The sequence below is a fragment of the Protomyctophum bolini genome (genome assembly GCF_963924005.1).
Source record: "Protomyctophum bolini genome assembly, chromosome: 14".
NCBI lineage: Eukaryota > Metazoa > Chordata > Actinopteri > Myctophiformes > Myctophidae > Protomyctophum > Protomyctophum bolini.
The window spans coordinates 35820853-35843113 of NC_137875.1; the positions used below are offsets into that span (position 1 = coordinate 35820853).

At 46.0% G+C, this 22261-nt stretch overlaps 1 protein-coding gene across 1 annotated transcript; it reads left to right on the forward strand.

The window, feature by feature from the left end:
- Positions 1–5059: 5059 nt before the first annotated feature.
- Positions 5060–21095, forward strand: cUnh10orf71 (chromosome Un C10orf71 homolog). The gene is made up of 2 exons (XM_080782366.1): positions 5060–5545; positions 8919–21095. Exon 2 carries the CDS (start codon positions 9106–9108, stop codon positions 19789–19791), a length of 10686 nt encoding a protein of 3561 aa, XP_080638492.1. The 5' UTR covers positions 5060–5545; positions 8919–9105; the 3' UTR covers positions 19792–21095.
- The last annotated feature ends 1166 nt before the right edge of the window (positions 21096–22261 follow it).

Sequence of the window (22261 nt, forward strand, 5' to 3'; positions counted from 1 at the left end):
TAGTTGTGTATGGCGATAATTTACTAGTCTAGATCCCACTGAGCAATATTCGGCTATACGTTCGTCTAAAAATGGGTTATAATATGGTCTATATATAGTTGTTTCAACGTCTAATCTAAACCTTGACCGCAAAAAAAAACCTTCATTTTTACACCATTTATAACCCATTTTTAGATGGCCATTTAGATGTATTTTAAACGTCTAATAGGCCAAAAAATACTCAGTGGGATGGTTTTGAATTGTTTTCTTTGTGTCACTTGGATTTAAAGGTGATGTCATGTCCTTTACTAAGGATATTAGTTGGTTTGTAGTTGGTTTGTCCCAACAAAGTAAAGGCCCAGACTAGAGGTCATTCCTAGTATTCGGTGCCATTTGTGTCCCCATGACATAATACAGCATTACTTATATACTTACTTATGCCCGACACCCTTTCCAGGGTATAGGCCGTCGACAAGGGACCTCCAGAGTTCTCGGTCACTGGGAGTTCTTTTCTATCTGCGACCAGGTGCCTCCCAGCCTCTTGGTGTCTGCCTGGAGATCCCTCCGCCAGGTGTTTTTGGGCCGACCTCTGTTCCTCTTCCCCTGGGGGTTCCATGTCAGAGCCTGTCTGGTCGTGTTTGACACTGGTTTGACATCTTCTTCGTCCGATTTCATCTGCTGCTGGGAGTTGTTTGGTCTTCGTCCATAGGTCTATATTGCTGATCTTGTCTGGCCAGTGTATTTGATGTATAATACAGCATATCTTGTGTAAAATAAGCAAAATGTCCCCCCGACTATTTCTGTAGCCACATGACTTCAGAAAGTAGCATATATTTTTGATAGGAAGCCCATACAGAAGAGGTATCTGTATCTGTATCACATTTGAATTTGCATTTTTATCAATGTTTTAGGTTGCGTTACTGATGTGGTAAAGCATAACATGTCCACCCTGTTACGAAATTGATACATTTTCATAATTCTGAAAATATGGTTGATAAAACGATCCAAGATCAAGAACACGTCAACACATACAAACCAAGGTGTCTGGCTTTACAACCCAGATACCTTGCATAGCTTTACCAATACCACTATTCCAATTAGCTCCATTAAACATCCCGGTTTTAGTTGGGATCGGACACCACTGCAGCGGGTCCTAGCCTAGACAACCAGCACTAGTTTGAGCTATCTTATGGTCTTTCCGCAATTTCCAAATTCCCCAATTTCCGCAATTTCCAATTTCCGCAATTTCCGCAATCTTTCCGCAACACTCTGCAATACTCCGCAATAAAAAAAATCTAAAAAAATCGTTTTTTCCACAATTTTCCGCAACACTCCGCAATTACTCCGCAATTTTCCTCGATTTTCACCTTTTTTAAATCCTCAAAAATGATGAAGACTATAACGATGACCTCTGCAGACCATGGACCAATGAACCATGTAAATACAACAAATTGAGCAGGGCACTGCAGGGAGTTGCACCCCGTTCCGGTAAACCAGAAGTACGACACCAGTGCCTTAGTTTTTGTGTTGTCATTTACAGGTCCTTTGGTTAAAATGTAAATTTTACATTTCAACAGTAAAGTAATATATAAAGAAGAGAAACACAAAAGTACAAAAATAACATTTTCGAATTACCTGTATTTGCTTTGATTTTTTAAACTTTCTCTAACCATTATTTGACACTTTTGGTTGTTGAAAAACAGCTTCTAACCATTATTTGACACTTTTGGCTATTGAAAAATAGCTTCTAACCATTATTTATTATTAAAAACGGCGTGCTATAGTATGCCGTATATTCCCGCAATTTCCGCAATTTCTTAAAATTCTTACTCTGTTATGTCCAAAATGTGTCCCACCTGTTACAGTGTAAATAATGGATATGGATATGGAAATAATTGGAATTATGCATTAAGAGCTTGCCCTCTTTCAGAAAAAAAGAAAGAAGAATCCTGTCAAAACATTTATTGTTTTGAAAAGGTTACTATAGGCTGAAATGCCACCGAATAGTAGAAATGACCCAGGTAGGAAAGAGGGGAAACAGTGATGGATAGCTCTGCCCTTAGAGAGTCAGTAGAGTCCGACATTCTCTAGGCTGTTATGTTTGAAATAGGCATCCCTCATCAAATGAGTAGCTCTATTGATTGATTGATTGAAATTGTTATTTCACAGTATGCTGAATGGGTACATTTCAAACGAAAGCACAAGTCAACACAAAAACTGTTACTTTGTGGAGGGAACCATGATTAAGCATTACACTTATTTACAACAGGGTCCACCATTTTCAATTCATCAGAACATTTAAAGACGTACAAATATACACTTACAGGCATACCAGCATGTACGTTTATTGTTTTCCCTTTTTTTAACCACTAAAGAAGAATAAATCTGCACAATTGAAGTCTTTGGTTTGTCATTTCTGTACAGCCCTCATCCAAACAAACTCATTTACAGAGACCAAACTGTCAACCTCAAACTCTGAGGATGCGTCCGTCGATACCTCATAGTCTCCATAGGCAGGATGAGGCGATACAGTGTTTAGTTGTTGTTTGAGCTCCTTTTGGGTTCCCAGGGGTAAGTTAGGCTTATTATATCGACACAAAAGAAGACTTGCAGACACTGGAAGTGAAATTCCTTATACTGAAGAATCCCAGTAATGAATCCCAGGAAGTCAGGACAGGAACAGAAGACTAGAAACCACTGAGAAACTGGTAAAAACAAACCACACTTGGAACACAAGCTGTATGTCACTGCCTGGAAATATTTGTATACAGCTCTAAAATATATATATTGCACTTTAAAGAATACAATAATTAAACCCACAAATAAATAGCAAGCAGTGAATTAGCCTTTCAAACTGCACTTAAACCCGTTATAGTTTAATTATCCGGGGTTCCGCAGGCCTCTATACTCACAGTTGTGTATTTTTAACACTACATGATTTGTGTCTTTTCCGTCCACAGTGAAATACAACTGTAACCAAATGGACTCAGAGTTTACAAATGGATCATTCAACACTGAGGCCTTTTTACACTGGAAAAGGGGGAAACAGCTGCTTTGGGCAAATAATGAAGATAGTTAGATGTTAGTTATCTATACTGTAGCATCAGAGTGCCTTTTAGATATAAATAAGACGTAAACAAACATTGCACAGTGCAGATATGACAAATAAGTCATAAATGGCCTTTCTGTGTGGAGCTTGCATGTTCTCCCGGTGTCCTAGGTCGGGTAGGTATACCTCACAAAAACATGCAGTAGTCCTGGTCTCTGAACTGCCTCCCCATGCCAGCCATGAGGGGAAAGGAATTCCTTCCTTCTGCGCTGTCCAACCAGGGAAACTCCCCCCTGTCAGGTGAAAAGAAAAGCCTTGGACTCCATGCATGGAAGCCAAGGAAGCATGAGGTCAGTCCGTTGCTCTCCCCAGGTTGGCAGTAGGGTAGGTAGCGCCCAGGATTGCACTATAAGACAACTGACACTGGGTGAAAAAAATGGGTTTACAAATCATGGGATAAAAAAAAGTGCTTAGAAGTGGTTAATACATTGAAAAATAGGTTGTGTTCAGATTTTATTCACTGGCATCACTGCAATACATGAGACCTGGCCAACTCGGGTATGTCTCCTGGCCAGGCCTTGGTACAGTATTGTTGGCAAGCCATAACAGGGGGCACGTGTGTGCGTCTCCGCTAGCGCCCCATGTGTGTGTGTCCGTCAAGCGGCCATGCTGCCAGGGCCAGCCCTGCACCCCAAGACACCCACCCAGGGAGCAACTATCTGCTGCAGCAATCTCCTTTTATAGCAGTGGGAGGTAGAGGAACTCCTCCCCTTCCCCTTGGCCTTTTCTGCTGTTATACAGTAAGTAGCCAGACTTCTAGTGCTTTACAGTAGCCACTGTACTTACAGTAGCCACAGTGAAAAGCATTGGGAAAGAGTTCCACAGGCATGCAGTGTTGGCCCAAGGTTTGTGTATGTGTGTTGGGGGGGGATTGGAGTCATGAAAAGGTAGTGCACAATACTAAAATGTGCAATATGAAATACTGTGTGTATAGGCCAAAGTTTCACGAACAGTATTAAAATGATAAGTGTTAAACCATTAACCCAGTTAGACCATTCGGCCGACTTTAAAAACGCCTTCCTGAAAGACAACTATATACATAGAGTTGTTCCCGGCTATAATATTCAATGTGTTCAAAATGGGTTATCTGGGAGGACTGAAACATATTGTACTTCGTTGTGCTTATGTGTACCTTTTATTAGATTAGATTGCAAACGTTATGTTCAATGTTAACTTATGTGTTTACTTTGGGTTGGGCCAGACTTGTTTCCATGCATGTCGCAGGACACAGAGCATACGTCTGGGAATCAGAAGGTCCCCCTGGTCCACCCCCCAGCATGGAGGTGTCCTTGACACTTAACCCCCTGATTGCTCCCTGGGTGCTGTATTAATAGCGCCCACTGGGCACTGGTCCTAATAGTTAGGATGGTAAATGGACACACATTTCACGTACAGTATATGTGTCAATGGTTCTTCAACCTTTTCAGGCCCAGACAACCCCCAGAAGAATCATAGTGACTCTGTTCCACAGATAAATATTGTGGAAATAGACGATTTACAAGATCACGATGCCTCGCAACGCGATGCATTTGTGAGCCCACTGCAATGTGGGAATTGCAATGTGGACATTGCCCACTGCAATGTGTCAAATGTACAGTGTACAAATTGAGTACAGACTGAATTACCTTTGGTATCTGCCTGCTGTGCATTATGAAAATAAATGACATACTGTACTGGTGCTAAGTGCTCGAATGCTGTTCATCTTGCGTCATCTTAAGATGAGTCCAGATGGACCTCAGTTATGACTTAAGAGCCACTTGTTAACACTCTGCATTAGGCCTACTTGTTAGATCTGTTAAATGAGAGGAGGGGACTGTTCAGTGAGGCAATGGGCTATTTATGTCTCCTTGACAGTCTGCCTCATGCTACAGTAAAAAAGAAAAACCCCACACCCACTAACCGGCCCTGAGAAAAATACAGCTTTTCTCTCAGAGGAAATCATCTAACTTCTTCAGATAGATCCAACAACACCTTCACAGTTGCTGACAGCTACTGTAGCTTTAGCTGCTAATAGTCAACCAGTTAGCCATCCAGATTTATAAATAGTGGAGAGGCTGTTTGTTTCATCTGCCTGATATCCGACACCGAAGGAAGGGTCGGTCAGACCCGCATGCATGCAGGCTCCTAGCCTTCATGCTGGCCCCAGTGTTGGATACTTTCTCTGGGACAACTCCTCTATTCCTGTCCGGTCTCCAGCCCAGCGTCCGCTTTGGCTAGTATGACCTCAGAGGCCTGTGCTTGGACATACTACTGGGTTTCTACTTTTGATTCTCATCGACGGGAGGAGGCAGAACCGGTACCGAGCCGGGCAGGAACTTCCTAAGAGACTTCTTATCTCTACAGTGTTTGTGTTCAAGCTTCCTTGGCACTGTAGGGGGGGCGGTGGGGGAGGGGGGATGACGCCTTGTGAGGATTTACAAAAGACCCACTACATAATATGGACTATAATACTGAAAGGTAAGGCCAATAACAGCTCAAACTTAGGCTAAACATCGGGCATGCATTTTTAAGTCTACCTTTCTGTGCTTTATAGTTTATAATGTGGTGCAATTCCATACTAGAAGGCTTTATTACCTTTATTTGTAGTTGTTACGTCTCCACCAAAGAGGTCCAACTGTTATTTTGTGCAAAAGCGCATTATTGGTTATTTCTCCTACCATAAGCCCTCAATGAATTGCATTGATTTGCATTGAATTGAATGGGGCTATTTTTTTTTTGTATATGTATATCCTCTCTTCATAATGTAAATAGTATCCCAAGCGGCACACTTTACTACCGGTACTTATTTAGATGGAAATAAGCGAATTAGCACAAAAAACCAACACCCATTGAGGGCTTATATTAGGGGAAATAGCCAATAATGCACGTTTGCACAAAATATCACCAGGACCTCTTGACGTAACAACTACAAATAAAGGTAAGAAAGCCTTCTAGTATGGAATTCTCCTTTAAGTTAAATAAGTTAAATAAATACCCTTTTACAGATATTGCCTTTGGACCTCACTACAAGTGTAGCTGGTATTTCGACCACTTTAGACCCCCCCCCCCCCCCTTCTCCATGCACCTTGGTAGGTGACGTTGTTCCACCAGCCCACCACAAACCCTACTCTGACCTTAGGCCCCTTGAAACGAAGTCTCCTTGGTGTCAGGTTTTAAGTTGGAAGTCCTTCATTGGATAAAAATAAACCTGCCACATGCACGATGAATAGTGCGACATATTATATATTGGAACAGAAAATGGACACAGACTATATGGACAATGATTGTATTTGTCCTTGCAGTGCATGTGCCAGCAGCATGCAGACTTCAATGAGTTGGAGGTAGATTGACATGTTGGGTATGCACTCTGCATCAGGCAGAGGCATGTCAATAGAAATGGTAAGGTTAATATGGTGGCTTAATTTTCTCTTTGCCAGAATAGTTCCTATTATGCCCGGAATAGGGACGGTTCAAGTGGTTGATAAGCAAAGACTCGATATAGACTTCAAAAATAAAAAAGTGAGGGGCGCTAATATATTAATTGAGTTAGACTATATAACTCATGTTGATTAGGTGATGTAAAACAAACGGTGCCAACACAAACATTAAATGCCATTAACAATAAAGAGACAATATGACGTAATGAGGGACAATATGACGTAAATTCTCCCTTCATTGTCAATGGCGTTTTAAAAACAAACATTGAACTAAAAACAAACATTAAACCTGTATATAGGAAAATCAAAATACAAATTTGCTAAAAAGTGGAACTTAAATGTTTTTGTATGTACAGTATATAATGATAAAATGTCATTGCCAGTGTGGTGGTGTGTAGTTGTGTAGACGTCTAGGACGTGGATGGCTCTCAGGTCAGTAGGTATTAATGGACCACTAGATATTCTGGGCATGGAAAAGGCTGCCTGGCAGCTGCAGTAAATTTAACTATCACTGTAACACTGTTGCGTTCACTTACTGTATGTTAGCAAACCTTGATTTGAAACAACACAGTATGTTAGCGGCAAATACACATGACATATATATGTTTGTCAGTAGATACAAGACACCAGATTTTCTATTCATTAATAAAACTTGAGTTTTGATTTATTTTATTTTTCGTTGGTTTCCATAACATCACAGTAGCCGTCAAATAATGTCAAAAACAGAGTTTTTGACATTATAAGGACATGCCCAACATAGGGACACCATGGTTGAAAATGATTAACGGTGCTGTAAGTGATATTCTTCGTTAATCAGTAACTGATACTGATAGTAATCCCTCCAGCTCTTTAGTAATCACAAAATATATTTTCAGGTTGTGATGCCAATTTGATCCAATTAGGAGAGAAAGTTGCAACTTTGTCTTTTCCTGCATTTGTTGAATCACTTCCCATTTCACTTGTTCATCCTGTATCGTTCTCTCTCCTGATTGTATGAAAATGCTCTTCCAACCTGAAAATGTATTTTCTGAAGAGCTGGAGACACTGGTAGACAAGTGATTGAACAAACAGAATGAATTAATAATTACTATGGGAATATATTACTATAGAGATATTTAAAGGACAACTTTAGTTTTTTTCAACCAAGGTTCATGTTTTAGGTTGTTATTAGAGAAAGTAAAAGTTTTTTTTCATTTGCTGCTTTCTTTCATTTTAGGGATTTTAGCTGTTTTTGACGGGGGGGGGGGGGCATTCAAGCATGGGGCTAAATATGTATTTCTTTACAACATTGTATAGCGATTTATTTTTATTATTATTTACTATAGTCCTACTAGACCCCAAGAAATGATATGTGGCCACAAAAGATCACAGGATCTATTGAATGTGAAGTCTACTGAGTATAGTATAATAATAAAAAGAAATCGCTATAAAATGTTGTAAAGAAATACATATTTAGGCCCATGCTCGAACATTACACTCACCTTTTACTTTCTCTAATAACAACCTAAAACATGAACCTTGGTTGAAAAAAAACTAAAGTTGTCCTTTAACACTCATTTAAACAAAACTTACAACACCACCTTTAACTAATGATGATCCACCGATTTTAGACAATAACGAATCCCTGGAGGGGGGGATGTTATGTGTGTCCGTGTGGTCATCAGAGTTTGCATGGGAACCGTCTTCCTTTCCTAAAAATAACTCACGTGAGATTGAGGCCTGTCTACATGTGCCTAGCAACAGGACAGCTCAGTTCACCGCATGTCTCCGAAGGTCAGTGTAATTCACTGGGAGGATTTACAAGGCTGTTTTCAGCCACACATACGCGGCGTGGCTGCTTAATTCACAGAAGGTAGAGTCCCATAAAGGCCAGGCAGGCTCATCATCATCACTAAAGTTAAAAACAGAAGCCGTCACCCTAGATATCAGGTGTCGATTTGGACAAGACCCATGCATAATTAGATTTGGTTGTAAAGGCTTTATATAACTCGGTTCAATTCGATTCAACTCGACTCAATTTTCCCTCTACACCAAGACTCTTCGCATAAAGTTAACACTCCTCAACAATGTAGCAGCATTAACATTAACAATAACACAAATAATTAAGAATAGCAACAATAGTAAGTGGAAGGTAAAGTAAAATAGCTACGTACCGTACATGCCGTCACTTTAAACGGTTGACGGTGCTGCGTGCATTGTTCCTACTAAATGTGTGTACAGTATGTGTGTGTGTGTGCGTGTGTGTGCATGCGTGCGTGCGTGTGTGCGTGTACTATGTGTGTATGAGGTGTGTGTGTGTAAATATCAATTGTGTGCATACATATATGTGTGCATATTGTATATTTGTGCATGTCTTAATATACATATAATTAAAAGTGTCATGATGCTGGACTAACTCTCTGGTCTCTTTACAGGAAAGCAAGGAATCCCAGGACCTTATTTGGACATTGAACCAGGAGCCACCCGCTGCCACACACCCTGAGGGGCCCGAAACGCTGGCCCCTGTGAACACTGGTGGCAAGCTGAGTCCGGCTCTGAACTGAACTGTTGCGTGAATGAGAGAGCAGAAGGCGGAGCTCTGTTTGCGTGAGCCGACACATCATGACTTCAGTGGAGAAGAAGAAGCGCCACTCCGGGCACCGGAAGCACCGGAAGCACAGCGACGGAGCGCACAGCGACGCCTCCAGCGGCGGCGGGTCCTTCCAGGACGAGACCGACCGCGAGGTCAGCAGTCTGACCGACCGCGCCTTCCGGAGCCTCTGCATCGGAGACGAGGCCGTTTACAATGACTCGGACCTCGGCGGCGGCCTCGGCACCTCTTCCCCTTCTGCCCAGAGGGAGAAACAGCTGGCCTTCAGCCATGAGAGCAGTCACGGCTGCGACCCGGAGGCCCTTAAGAGAGCCACCCACGAGCGCTTCAGCCTCCGGGCGCAGCAGCACGGAGCAGAGCGGATGCAGGGAGGACCGCACGGGGCGCCACAGACCCAGGGGGATCCGCAGCGGGAGGGGGGCCACGGCGAGAGGACAGAGAGGGGGGTTTCTGCCACATTCCAGCGCTCCTTTGTGGACATGTCGCAGCAGGAGGAATCTCAGGGGGACGAACAGCTGTCCCTCCTCAATGGACCCATGGAGCTGGGGGCGCAGCATCGCAGGAGCCGCTCCAGGGTCTCGTCCCTTATCAAGGCGTTTAGCTCGGAGGGGTGCAGAGACGGTAATCTCAGGGAGTGGAACGCCAATGAGGCGAGCTGGGACAAATCGGCTCTCATGAGCATCCAGAGGGAGCTGTCTGAGTTCTCGGACGCCTGCCACCAGAACTTCAATAGTGGCCCTTTCTCGCCACCCGGCCCTTTTTCTTCCAGAGATAACAACTTCTACTCTTCCGAGATGGCTAGCGCAGTGGCCCATATGGACTCCTTCACGAGGACATCCCACAGCACACACAGCGCGTTCAGCATCAACTCCAACGTCTTCATGCACAGTGAGTTCAGCCCGTTCAAGCTGTGGAGGGATCACAACAGGTTTCCCTTTCAGCAAGGAGAAGTCACAGGATTTATGCCCCGCTCTGAGTTTCCCAGATGGTATGAGACACCTATGTACAAGGAGCTCTCCCTGGGGCCTCAGCCACCGGGGCCTGGCATGTATACAGAGAGAGGGGCCAGACCTCAGAGAAAGACACTGGAGCCCGTGGCCCCTCGACCTCCTCCTCGCTCCACCTCGACCTCCTCGGTGCTGCAAAAAGCCTCTGCCCTGGAGAAACGCTGTGAGTCAGAGCTGACGGGCCAGTATCCTCCCTGGAAGCAGACACAGGTTGGCCAGACTCACAGACTCACATCCCAACGCCCGTCGACGGTCTCGCCGACCGGAGACTTGTCCCGCCACGTCAGAGACACTCTCAGCTCCGTGAGCAAGCTCCAGCAGAAGATCACAATGATGACGTCGTCGGAGCAAAGCGTCACGCTGGAGATGACCGCCAAGCAGCAGGGAATGCTTAACAGTTACGACGGTTTGATCCCCATCAGCACGGTCGAGCGAAACGTGGCCAGTGGCGTGGCCAGCAGCACGACTCCCTTCAATATCAGCCAGCTGCTGACACCGGTGATACCCCCCGCGTATCAGGACGCGGAGATATCGGATGCCATGTCACCTCTCGGCGTGGAACATCCCCCCGTGCGGGCCGAGAGCAGGGGAGCCACGCCTGACATGAGGTCCAGTTACAAGTCCAGAGCCACGAGCCTCCTCTTCAACCTCAAAGACAACCGCAAAAGAGTGAAGAGCACGTACAGCCCGCCCAAATTCAAAGGCCCGGATTTGCTCGACAGAGGCAAACAGCAGCATGTCAACCAAAACGCCAACGAGCCCAGAGACACAATAATAGACATGCCCGATTTCCCCGATGTCCAAATCCCCCAGGTGTTTGTACAGGAGGACGCTGCACTGCAGCAAGCTTTACAAGAGCAATGCAGCCGCATACCGCCACCCGCGGCGTACACCTCCCAACCCATGGTGGAATATTCAGGCCTGAACAAAGAGTACAATGCACGTGAATACCTGGTGGCTCAGATGCAAGGTGAGATGGTTCCCCATGGTGGATTCAGTGGATTCCCTGCGCAGGGAAACCACAATAGCAACCAGCTTATTAACGGACTGAATCGCCAAGAAGACTTGTCGCCGTTTACTCCCTTTAAAATGGGCCAGCTTGATACGAGAGAACCCCAGGCTGCGGGCGACGTATATGGGCAGGCCAGTTCTGAAAAACTAGGCGTTTATAACACACTTCCAATAGCTACCTCACCCCTCACTAGACATAATATAAGCCCAAAGCCATTCTATTCTACTACAGACAAAGTCAGATCCAATATTGATTCTAACAGTCAAAACAGAGGATATGTGATAGCCAAAACGAGTACTGAGAAAAACGCTAAGAAATCAATATTCACTAATGTAGATGGATATGAGCAAGTCAAAGAAAACAGATATGGCTACAATACTGTGTCCCACCATGACAGCTCCAGACAACAGGCATATGTCAGTACAACAAGCAGCCAAGCGGTAGAGAGCCTGCAGGGTATTGAGGACAAACCACGGCCTGCATGGAAGGGAGAGATATCTGCATATTTGTCCGAGAAGGACAAACACGCTCAGTCCTCCCAGAGTGCACAGGAGCAGAGCTGGAACGATGGAACCTCATATAATCTGCACAAGGCTACGTTCAATGCTCCTCATCAACCGTCGGCCAGTTATAACATTTCGAACGACTTCCAGCAATATGCTCCTCTTGGTAACGAGTCTGTACTCAACGACCAGTCCGAGCCGTATTCAAATCAGGATCCTGGAACAGCAAAGGCCAAATATGAACGTCAGCGCGCACAACAAAACGAGGGACATGAAATCAAAGACAATTATCCGACGAAGAATTATTATCCATATGGAAAGATGGAGCAGGAGTACAGAAAACAACAGACGCTCTACTCCGAAGACATGAAAAACACGGTGATGCAGGAGACTGCCCCGAAAAAACGATATGTGCCAAAGCTTGAGGAGAATGAAGCTCTGAGCATACAGCAAAATGACTTTAAACAACAGCGCGACGAGCACGACGAGCAGAAACAGTTGCCTTCTAGTGCGGAAGGTAGACCGTGCAATGAAAATGTCCTTGCAACGACAAACCAGATCAGAGCTGAGAACCCCAAAGCAGAGCAGATTAAAGTGGATCGCACTGAAACGGAACCACCTAAAGCCCTGCAGGCAGGGGGGGTTCAGGTGGGACAGCCCAGCTCAGGGTCGTCTGGAGCAGAGCTAAATATAGAAGGACAGCCTGGCGGAGAGCGACACAAGGCCGGAGATGTGAAAGCAGAGCAGGCCATGGGACTTGCACAGCAGCTCAAAGCAGCATATTTAGAACATACTGCAGAAAAGCAGGCAGAAGAGGAGCGGGCCAGGGAGGGACAGACTGGGCACGTTCAAGACAACCTGGCAAAAGCAGCACTGGATGAGATGGAGAACAAGCGAGAACAGTCTAAATCAGACAACAGAGAGATACAACAGCCCAACAGTGAACTGGCAGAGGCTCAGCAGACACAGCACTCTGGTGTAAAACAAGCCGAAGACAGACAGGCCGATAGGGAGTCGATGGTAGAAAACAGATATGAAGTCAAAGAAATAGAGCAGAGTGAGGCAGAACAGGTCGGAATTAGTCAAGTAGAACAGGCCAAAGTGGAACAGAAAAAGGAAGAATTGTATGGAAAGGTCAAAATAGAACATATGGAGCAAGCTAAAGAAGACAAAATCAGGGGTGAGTTAATTGATGCAGGCCAGCTCACTACTAATACCGAACAAACTCAAACTGAGCAGGCCAAAGCTGAGCTTTCTAAAATAGAGAAGATTAAATCAGAGTCGGCTAAACCCAAAGTAAAGCAAGCGGACACGGAGCAGGTCAAGCTTGAGCCTACTAAAGTTGAGCACGCTAAAACAGAGTTGGCCAAAGCAAGAGCAGAGTTGGCCAAAATAAAGGACAAGATGAGAGGAGAGCAGAAAGATCAAGCTGGACGTGTTTCCGTGGAAGAGGGCAACGTAGCAAATAAAAGCACTCCTGAAAAGTTTGAAATGGCAGAGAATCAAACGCATCAACAAAATGAAGACTCAATTGTCAATAGTTCTCATCCAGTTAAATCAGATGGAGGCAGAGATTATTATGAGCATGTCCGGGAGAAATATGGTTGGAGCAACACAGATGAAAGTAAAAAACCACCAGTCGATGAGGTTGTAGAGGAAATGAACAACGAGGAATTAAAGGATGAAACCAACCCTGAAAGAATCCCCATAGATAAAATAGGGCAGGAGCAAAGCCTGAGAGAAAATCAATATGTCTATAGTGAGTCATCAAAAGAATTTAAATTATCCAGTGCCAATGATCTACTCACTGATGGGAATAGAAGAAACAACGATGCATGTAATGACACAGCAAAGGATAACCGGGCAATGCATGACAATTCAGAAAAACACGAGCCTCCCGATCACAACATGTCACTGTCAAGAAATTCAAATGTTGCTAAATCTCTGCCTCCCGAAAGAAAACCCAGTAAAGACGCCCATTCTACACCTTACAGAGCACTGTCTCATAAAGAGAGAGCACACGCCAGGCAGGAGATACTGACATCCAAAATTAAAGCTCATGCTGAAAAGGAAATTTCAGCAATTAAAGAAAAGGGTCTTTCCAAAAATCCCACACTACTACTGAGCGGCCAGGCTAGTCATGTACGCCAGAAGCCACAGCCACTGGACACCTCTAAAGGGCATGACTCCACAGACTCAAATATCATTGCACCCAAGCAACAGATGGGGGCTTCAGAGATGAGAACAGTGCCCCTGAAGAGCGAAGACTGCACCGTGGCAGTACAACCACCGACTGAACACAAACAGACGGAAAGTAAAGCCAAAGCTGCAGATGAAGAGTCGAGACACAAACTGACTAAAGTAGATCAACGTGGAATTGAGTCAACAACAACACAATCTAGAACCCCTGCTCATTTCAACATAGGAGAAAAAGAATCTAAACATGGAGAAAACCATGAACCACAGAAAGAAGGATTTGGAAGCAAAGTATCAAACAAAGACCAGTCTAAGGTGAACAAAGGGGACTCATCACAGGCTGAAGCAGTAGTGAGGAAAGAAGGCTGCATACTTGAAACTCAAACTATGAACAGAGCGGAGGGCGAAAGTGAAGCAATTCCTGAAGATTCAGGCCCTTCGCTAAAATTGGTCTTAGGTCAGAGTCAGACTACAACAGCTGATGATAACTTGCAGATCATGGGCATAAGGGTAACAGTAAGAGAGAGAAAACCTTCTTTGAGCGATGACCAGGTGTATAAAGTTGCCTGTGAAGGTGCTAAAAGTACAATCTCTCCTGAAACTCAACCCCTCCTCTTTAAACAGGGGATAATAACAAGAAAGGCTAAAGACTACACAAATAAAAACCCAAATGAGAGCTCAGCAAAACGCAACATTCAAGATGCAATAGAAGCACAACAACACGACATTGCAGGGACTGGGCAAACATCAGTGAACGCAGATAAGGCAAACTATGACATGCCCTCCAAATGTGAACAAATGGATCTAGATGGCACATCCCTGCCGGTAGAAAAAGGACAAGACTCTGCACCATCTGAGGAGAACCTTTATGATGAAAACATACATATATCGATGGGGAAGCAGGATGCAAGGACACATAGTGGAGAGCACAGCCAAGTTGAAGAACAACTGCACATAGACGGCATTGCCATCCGAGTTGTGCCAAGGGTCATTGAGAAAGAGAGACAGGAAATGACAGAAAACCATCCTGCCGTTAAAATTCCTCCCAGCAGCGTGGGTGCAGTAAATGAAAACAAACCAGCTGCTTTGCCAAGCCCTGGTACCAAAACAAACACATCAAAAGATGACCGAGCTAAAATCGTCACACCAGGAAGCAATGAGTTAAAAGCAATTAAAGACAGCTGCAACGCTGCAATTTCAACCAGAGAGAATAAGCAAGTCAAAAGAGGAACACCTGAAAAACCTGTGACAGTTGAAGCCACAACACATGCCAGGATGGATGAGGATTATTTTCAGTTGCAAGGGGCAACAAACCAAACAGAAGTTAATCTCAGCTCAAATGTTGGAAATATCTCAAATGACGTTTCACAGAGAAATGAACCAAAACGAGATGACAGATTTCAAGTGAGTGGAAATAGGATAGCAGAGTCTACTGCGGAGAATGACATAAGTGTACATAGCAAAAGGATGCACAGTGAAGTGAAAGATGAGCAGGCTTCAAAGCAGAGTGACGGTCCTACACAGAGACAAAGCAAGTTCAGCGCAAGGATGAAGACAGATGAAGATGTTCATGTCAGGAAACATGACACAGAGAGTCGGCCCAATTCATCGGCAACAGAAACACAGCCTGCAAATAGCATCCATTCCACAAGGGATAATACAATGCAGCACAATGCCAATTACAAACAGAAATCTAAAGAGAAAGCCTCCACTACGCCTGAGATATCAGCCATCGCAGACTATGCCAGATTAAAAGTGATCGCTGCAGAGGGTAGTCCAGACACAATGCAAGACTTCCATCCCGGCAAAAAAGAAGGATTCTTCCCACTAATTCAGACTCGTCCTAGTAGACGCCCAGTGTTCACTAGTGAGACACAGGGCCTCTCGGCGAAAGAAAGGACTTTTCCCAAAGAGCCAGAGGTCAGTGCCAAAGTGAGCAAAGAGCCCAAATCTGTAGTATTTTCTACCATGGAGCAAGAACACAAAAGGACAGGTATGTTCAGGCTGGGAGACAAAGAGAACAAGCTTCCCGATGTTAAGCCAAGTGACGTAACTGCAGAAGCTGAGAGAACACACAAACAAGATCTCAACCACAACAGCAAGCCAGCGTCTGAACAGCTTAAGCATGCAGGCAGTAGAGAGCTTAAAGTAACCGATGCACAAGGAGCCAACCAAGGAGGCCAAAGCATTCATCCGTCACACAGTCATCCCATGCCAGCAGCAACGACCTCAGCTTCTCATCCACATGCCATTCAAGGGCAAACACACAACTTTGGGTTGAGTGCAGGTGGAGAAAAACTGAGACAAGAAAGACTGGCAGCTCAGCGCGAGGAGGAGATCAAAGACAAGCGACGGCAGGCCGAGAGGAAAGCAGAGGAGGAGAGAAGAGCAAAGCAGAGAGAGGAGGAACTGAGGATCAAGAGGATGATGGAGGGGAGGAAAGCCGCTGAGATTGAGGAGGCGAAGAAAGCTGCTCAGAGGGAAGAGGAGAGAAGAGCAAAGGAGAGACAGGCCATCGCTGTTAGGCTTGAAGAAGAGAGGAGAGCCAAACAGAGAGAGATGGAGAAGAAAGCAGAGGAGGAGAGAAAAGCAAAACAGAGAGAGATGGAGAGAAAGGCAGAGGAGGAGAGAAAAGAAAAACAGAAACAGATGGAGAGAAAGGCAGAGGAGGAGAGAAAAGAAAAACAGAAACGGATGGAGAGGAAAGCAGAGGAGGAGAGAAGAGAAAAACAGAGACAGGTGGAGAGGAAAGCAGAAGAGGAGAGAAGAGAAAAACAGAGACAGGTGGAGAGGAAAGCAGAGGAGGAGAGAAGAGCAAAACAGAGAGAAATGGAGAGGAAAGCAGAAGAGGAGAGGAGAGCAAAACAGAAAGAAATGGAGAGGAAAGCAGAAGAAGAGAAAAGGGAAAAGGAGAGGAAAGCAGAGGAGGAGAGGAGAGAAAAACAGCGAGAAATGGAGAGGAAGGCAGAAGAGGAGCGAAAAGCAAAACAGAGAGAGATGGAGAGGAGAGCTGCTGAGATTGAGGAACAGCGGAGAGTCGCTGAGATTGAGGAGGAGAGGAGGGCAAAGGAGAGAGAGGCCATCGCTGCTAAAAAACAGTGGGAGTTGGAGAGGAGAGAAGAGGAGGAGAGAAGAGCAAAACAGGCAGTGGAGGAGATGAGAAGACAACAGATTGAGGAGGAGAGGAGAGTGGCTCAGAGAGAAGAGGAGAGAAGAGCAAAGGAGAGGGAGGCTGTGGCTGCCAGGATCGAAGAGGAGAGGAGAGAAAGACAAAGACAGGCGGAGAGGAGAGCGGACGAGGAAAAGAGGGCAAAGGAGATCGAGGAGCAAAAAATAGCCAAGCAAAGAGAGCAGGAGGAGAGGAGAGCCGCTCAAATTGAAGAGGAGAAGAGGATCAAACGGAAGGAGGAGGAGAGAAGAGCCACCGAAATAGAAGAGGAGAGACAAGAGAGACAGAGGAAGGAGGAGAGGAGAGCTGCTCAGCTGGCAGAGGAGAGGAAACAGGCGGAGGAGGAGAGAAAAGAGAGAGAGAGGAAGGAGGAGATGGTTACAGCTCAGAGAGCAGAGGAGGAGAGGAGGAGGAGAGCTGCTCAAATAGAAGAGGAGGAGAGAAAAGAGAGAGAGAGGAAGGAGGCAGCTCAGAAGCAGGAGGAGGAGAGGAGAGCTGTCCAGCTCGCAGAGGAAAGAAGAATCAAACAGGTGGAGGGGGAGAGGAGAGCTGCTCAGATAGAGGAGGAGAGAAAGGAGAGACAGAGGAAGGAGGAGAGGAGAGCTGCACAGATAGAGGAGGAGAGACAGAGGAAGGAGGAGAGGAAAGCTGCTCAGATAGAGCAGGAGAGAAAGGAGAGACAGAGGATGGCTGCTCTGCAAGAGGAGGAGGATAAGAGGAACAGAGCTGCTCAACAAGAAGAGGAGAGAAAGGAGACACAGCGGATGGCTGCTCTGCAAGAGGAGGAGGAGAGGAGTAGAGATACTATAGAAGAGGAGAGAAAGGAGAGACAGAGGAAGGCTGCTCAGAGAGAGGAGGAGAGGAGGAGAGCTGCTCACCAAGAAGAGGAGAGAAGGGAGAGGCATAGGAAGGAGGAGAGAATGGTGACGCAGATACAGGAGGAAAGGAGGAGAGCAGCTCAAATGGAAGAGGAGGAGAGTAACGCAGAAGAGAGAGAGGAACAGCGAGCCACGGAGACCGAGGAGGAGTGCCAAGCATTGCAGGAGAAGGAGAGGAGAGCGGCTCAACGAGAGGAGGACAGGAGAGATAAACAACAGAGGATGGACGCCCTCCAGTACTATGACATCAACACAGCAGACGGAAGCGGCAGACCTCCGCGCTCACCTGTACCCTCCAGGAGACGAGTGGAGCCATCTGAGATGGAGTCCGCTGAAGATGCGGGGTCCTACAGCAGGCCTCATGCCCCTCCATCTCCAGCTCCATCTGCCTCGCGTTCCAACGCCTCCTCCCCTTCCCTGGGAGCCAAGCCCACCATGTTCAAGGTTAAGGATAACACCTCCATCAGAGGCGCCTCCTTCACCAGGTCGGTCAAACCGCGCTTCCACAAGAACATCGGCGAAGACTTCAGAGTGGGCTCGCCTCTGGATGGCTGGCGGGGGTCACAGGTGGCTGAGGATGAGCAGGACAAAGTGAGACACAGCGCTGGAACTCCCACCCAGCACGACAATTTACACCGACCCTACAACAGGAGGAGCATCGCTCTTGATGAAGACGACTCTCGCTCTATCATGAGCAACATGTCGGAAGACATGGAGAGTTTCGCCACCAGTGCAGCCGACCTGGCAGAGCTAAGGGGGATTTATGACTACGACAGACCAGAGTCGGCCTGTAGTTTCAGCAGCGACGCGTCCCGCTCTCTGGGGAAGCCCCCGAGCGTGCCTGTGAAGTCTGACAAAGCCTTACGGAGAGCAAAGAGGCTGACACAGCGGAGGATAAAGAAGGAGTTGACTAAAACCTCCGTGGAGTCCCCTGCTCCAGAGGAGAAACCCCCCCTCCGTACTGACTCTGGCGTTCCTTCAGCTGAGCTACACTCCTCCGACGCACCTGTCCTGTCTTCTCGCCATTTCTCTGCCCCCATCTCCCTCGCTCATGCCCCAACACAAGACTCTTCTGCACCTTCCTCCCACTCAGGGTCACGGCCCTCCGCACGTTCTTTCCATGCCTCCCCTCACCACTCGTCCCCTGTCTCCCTTGCCATCGCCTCTCCCCACCACTCGCCCCCTGTCTCCCTTGCCATCGCCTCTCCTCACCACTCGCCCCCTGTCTCCCTTGCCATCGCCTCTCCCCACCACTCGCCCCCTGTCTCCCTTGCCATCGCCTCTCCAGATCACTCACCTCCTGTCTCTCTACCTCCTGTTCCACAAAAACATGCCGGCCGTCCCACCCCAGTGACGCAGTACCACGTAGAGCCTGGCTATCCCCAGAACTTCCCTGTGACCCAGCGTAAGGTGCTGCAGGATCCCGGGTCCGGTCAGTACTATGTAGTGGACATGCCCGTGGAAGTGAAGGCCAAGACTTTCTTTGACCCGGAGACAGGGAAGTACGTCCAGCTGAACGTGCGGCAGACGGCCCAGGGTGGCTCTCCGCCCCAGCCCCCGCCCCGACTCAAGCAGCAGGCCCAGCCGCAGCAACCGGCCAGGCCCCAGGCTGCTGCTCCCAACGGGAAGCCCCACACGCTCCCTCAAGGTCATCCCCAACACCACCAGCCCTCATTGCCGACCCGTAGGTCTTCCTCAGGAATGTCTGCGACCTCCACCCTTCCCGAGGACTCAGGCCCTGCCAGACAGAGACAGAATCATGGATACCAGGAGAATGAACAGGGACCGGACTCGCACGAGAACAACGGCAGCCCAGAGCAAACTCGCTACATGGACACTGCCTGTGAACCGGGCAAGACACGTACTGCTGCAGGTTACACCAGTGATATCATCACTATGGGTGAACTAGAAGACTTTATGGATGATTGGTGATTGGTGACGTGACGCACTGAAGCTTAAATGTTTTTATTATCGCTACGACAGTGCAGGGAAGGAGAGAGAGATGGGGAGTGACACAAGAGGCAAAAGCTGTCAGGATCAGTACTCGAACCTGCAGCGCTCTGTCAGGCTACATTGTGGTCTATAGGTGCCTGGACCGCTGGCCCGCACTGAACATTTTGAGAGGAATCATTTGAGAGCCTAAAAATGACTGAATGTACTTACTGTAGCCAACCTCAGCATCGGATAAACACCCAGAGGCACATTAGACACAGTATTGTTCATTATATAAGTGAAATGGATGTATTATGTGATTTATTGAAGTGCGAAACGATTGTATTTTGGTTATCAGGTGCTTTTGATGAAAGGTCCCTGAGACATGCTGTTCAATTGCTGCTGTTATATTTTGCTTTAAAGTTGTAGTTATCAAAGCTAACACTACTTATGTTACAGACATGTTTACCATTCCATTTGATAATTCTGAACCAGATGCTAAGATATTATTTCTGGTGCAAGTGATCAACAAATATCATTGCAAACTAGAAAAGAATATTACAAATAAGAAAACATTAGCCTACAGTATTGTGCAATAGCTTGAAGGAATAACTGAAATTACTGAAGTTTGCACAGAGCCGCTCACGTTTCCGTCACATTTGTTATGGGAGAAACAATGCATTTTGCATTTTGTGACGCACGAAATAATGTTAAATCCATAGTGTCAATCTAACGTCTGCAATTATTTATTTGCAGAATAAATTGATTGATTGATCCATTGATTGTCTGTTTAAGCACAGTAAACAAAAATAAGTGGAAATAATATGACGTTATTGCCGTTTCTTGGGTTTCATTTCATAAAAGTAGTCTCTGAAGTGGGAGATTAATGTTTTTGTCTTGCTGTGAACCAGAATAGTGTGACATGGAGTAGGCCTACTGCAGGTAAAAAAAAAAGCACACCCCATTCAGTGAAATGTATCCTTATAAAAGGTGAAATAAGTAAAGAAAGATACAATAAAAATTCAGATAAACAGGCAAAATGATGAATATAAATACAACAACTTGCTATTGCTTGATTTTCCATACGTTCAGAAGACACTGGAACAACCGTGTCACCATGAAATCATTTTGGCTAGAAAACACACCCTGCTTTGGCCTTCACATTTTTCTGGTTGTGACAATAGAAAATGTAGAGTTTCTTCAATTTGTGCATAAACCTTTGTACAAAAACAAGAGCATAAGAGTGTGGTGATATTTGTATTGAGATGGGTTCATAAACAGAAAATGAGTGCACAAGGTGTGTATATTGTTCTGTGGTAGTGTTTTTATTTATAGATCTTTTTAGTCTTACCTTTTAAACCTTGGTTATTTTGTTAAAAATAAGTGTCAAATATCACTATATTCTGATAGTAGGCCTAATCGTTCCTGGATTGGCTTCTAAAGTTTTCAGGAGTAGCCCGTTTTGTACCCGTTTTGTACAAATCGCCACAACTCCTCAACGCAGCGTCCGATTGCGGTGAAACTGTGCATGCCTATTCCCACTAGGCTGAGGAAGAAATGCCACTTGACAGTTTTCAAATCAGCCTGAATGGTGGCGCTACAACAGGCCAAGTCGCGCACACACACACACACACACACACACACACACACGTCACACGCGTGTGTGACATTTCAAATAATGCGTGGCGCTCGATGATGCAGAAACTACAACAGATGGATGTTCAATGCAAAATTTTGACCCAGACATCAACATGTTTGAACTGAAGCGAGACTCATTGGAGCTGCTGTCACCACAACCTCTAACATTAAAGCGGTAGAAGCCATGCAGGCATGCACACACCAAGCTGTGGCATAAAGACGTCTTATTTTTTTTAAATAAAACAAACATTGTGATCTGATGTAGACCCTCAGGTCAATCTCCAGCAACAGATCCAGACTGGCCATATTTGAATCTTCTCACATTGTTTATTAAACAGACACGGAGAGCCCTGTGACTGAACACACACTTTTATAGATGCGATGGTAATAGGAACTGGGTTGTAATTAATCATTAGTGGAATCAGAATCATGGGAATACAGCTCATTACAGTCAGTGACATTACCACCAAGCTGATCAGAATGATTCTAAAAGCTCTTCTCTTCAGGTCGTTTCCCTCCCCACTGTCCCTCTGTCCTTCTCCTGGTCCAGGCTGTTTCAGAGCTCTGAGGACCGAGAGGCAGCAGAAACACCCCACAGAAATGCACACCACCCAAAGGCCCATCAAGAGGTAGTGAGGAAACACCGTTTCATCATCAGATGTAACAACTAACAAGCTGACTGCAAGCCCCGTCAGCCAGACAGGGCAGCAACAGGCCACCCTGTAGCGAAGAGCTTTGTACCTGAGAAACACCACACAGAACATAGCTGTTGATGGGGAGACCCAGGATGAGCTTGATGGAGTTGATAGTAATCGGTAGGGCCAGACCGGGG

Coding starts and splice junctions, on each gene's coding strand:
- cUnh10orf71 (XM_080782366.1), top strand. CDS start 9,106: ATGACTTCAGTGGAGAAGAAGAAGCGCCACTCCGGGCACCGGAAGCAC.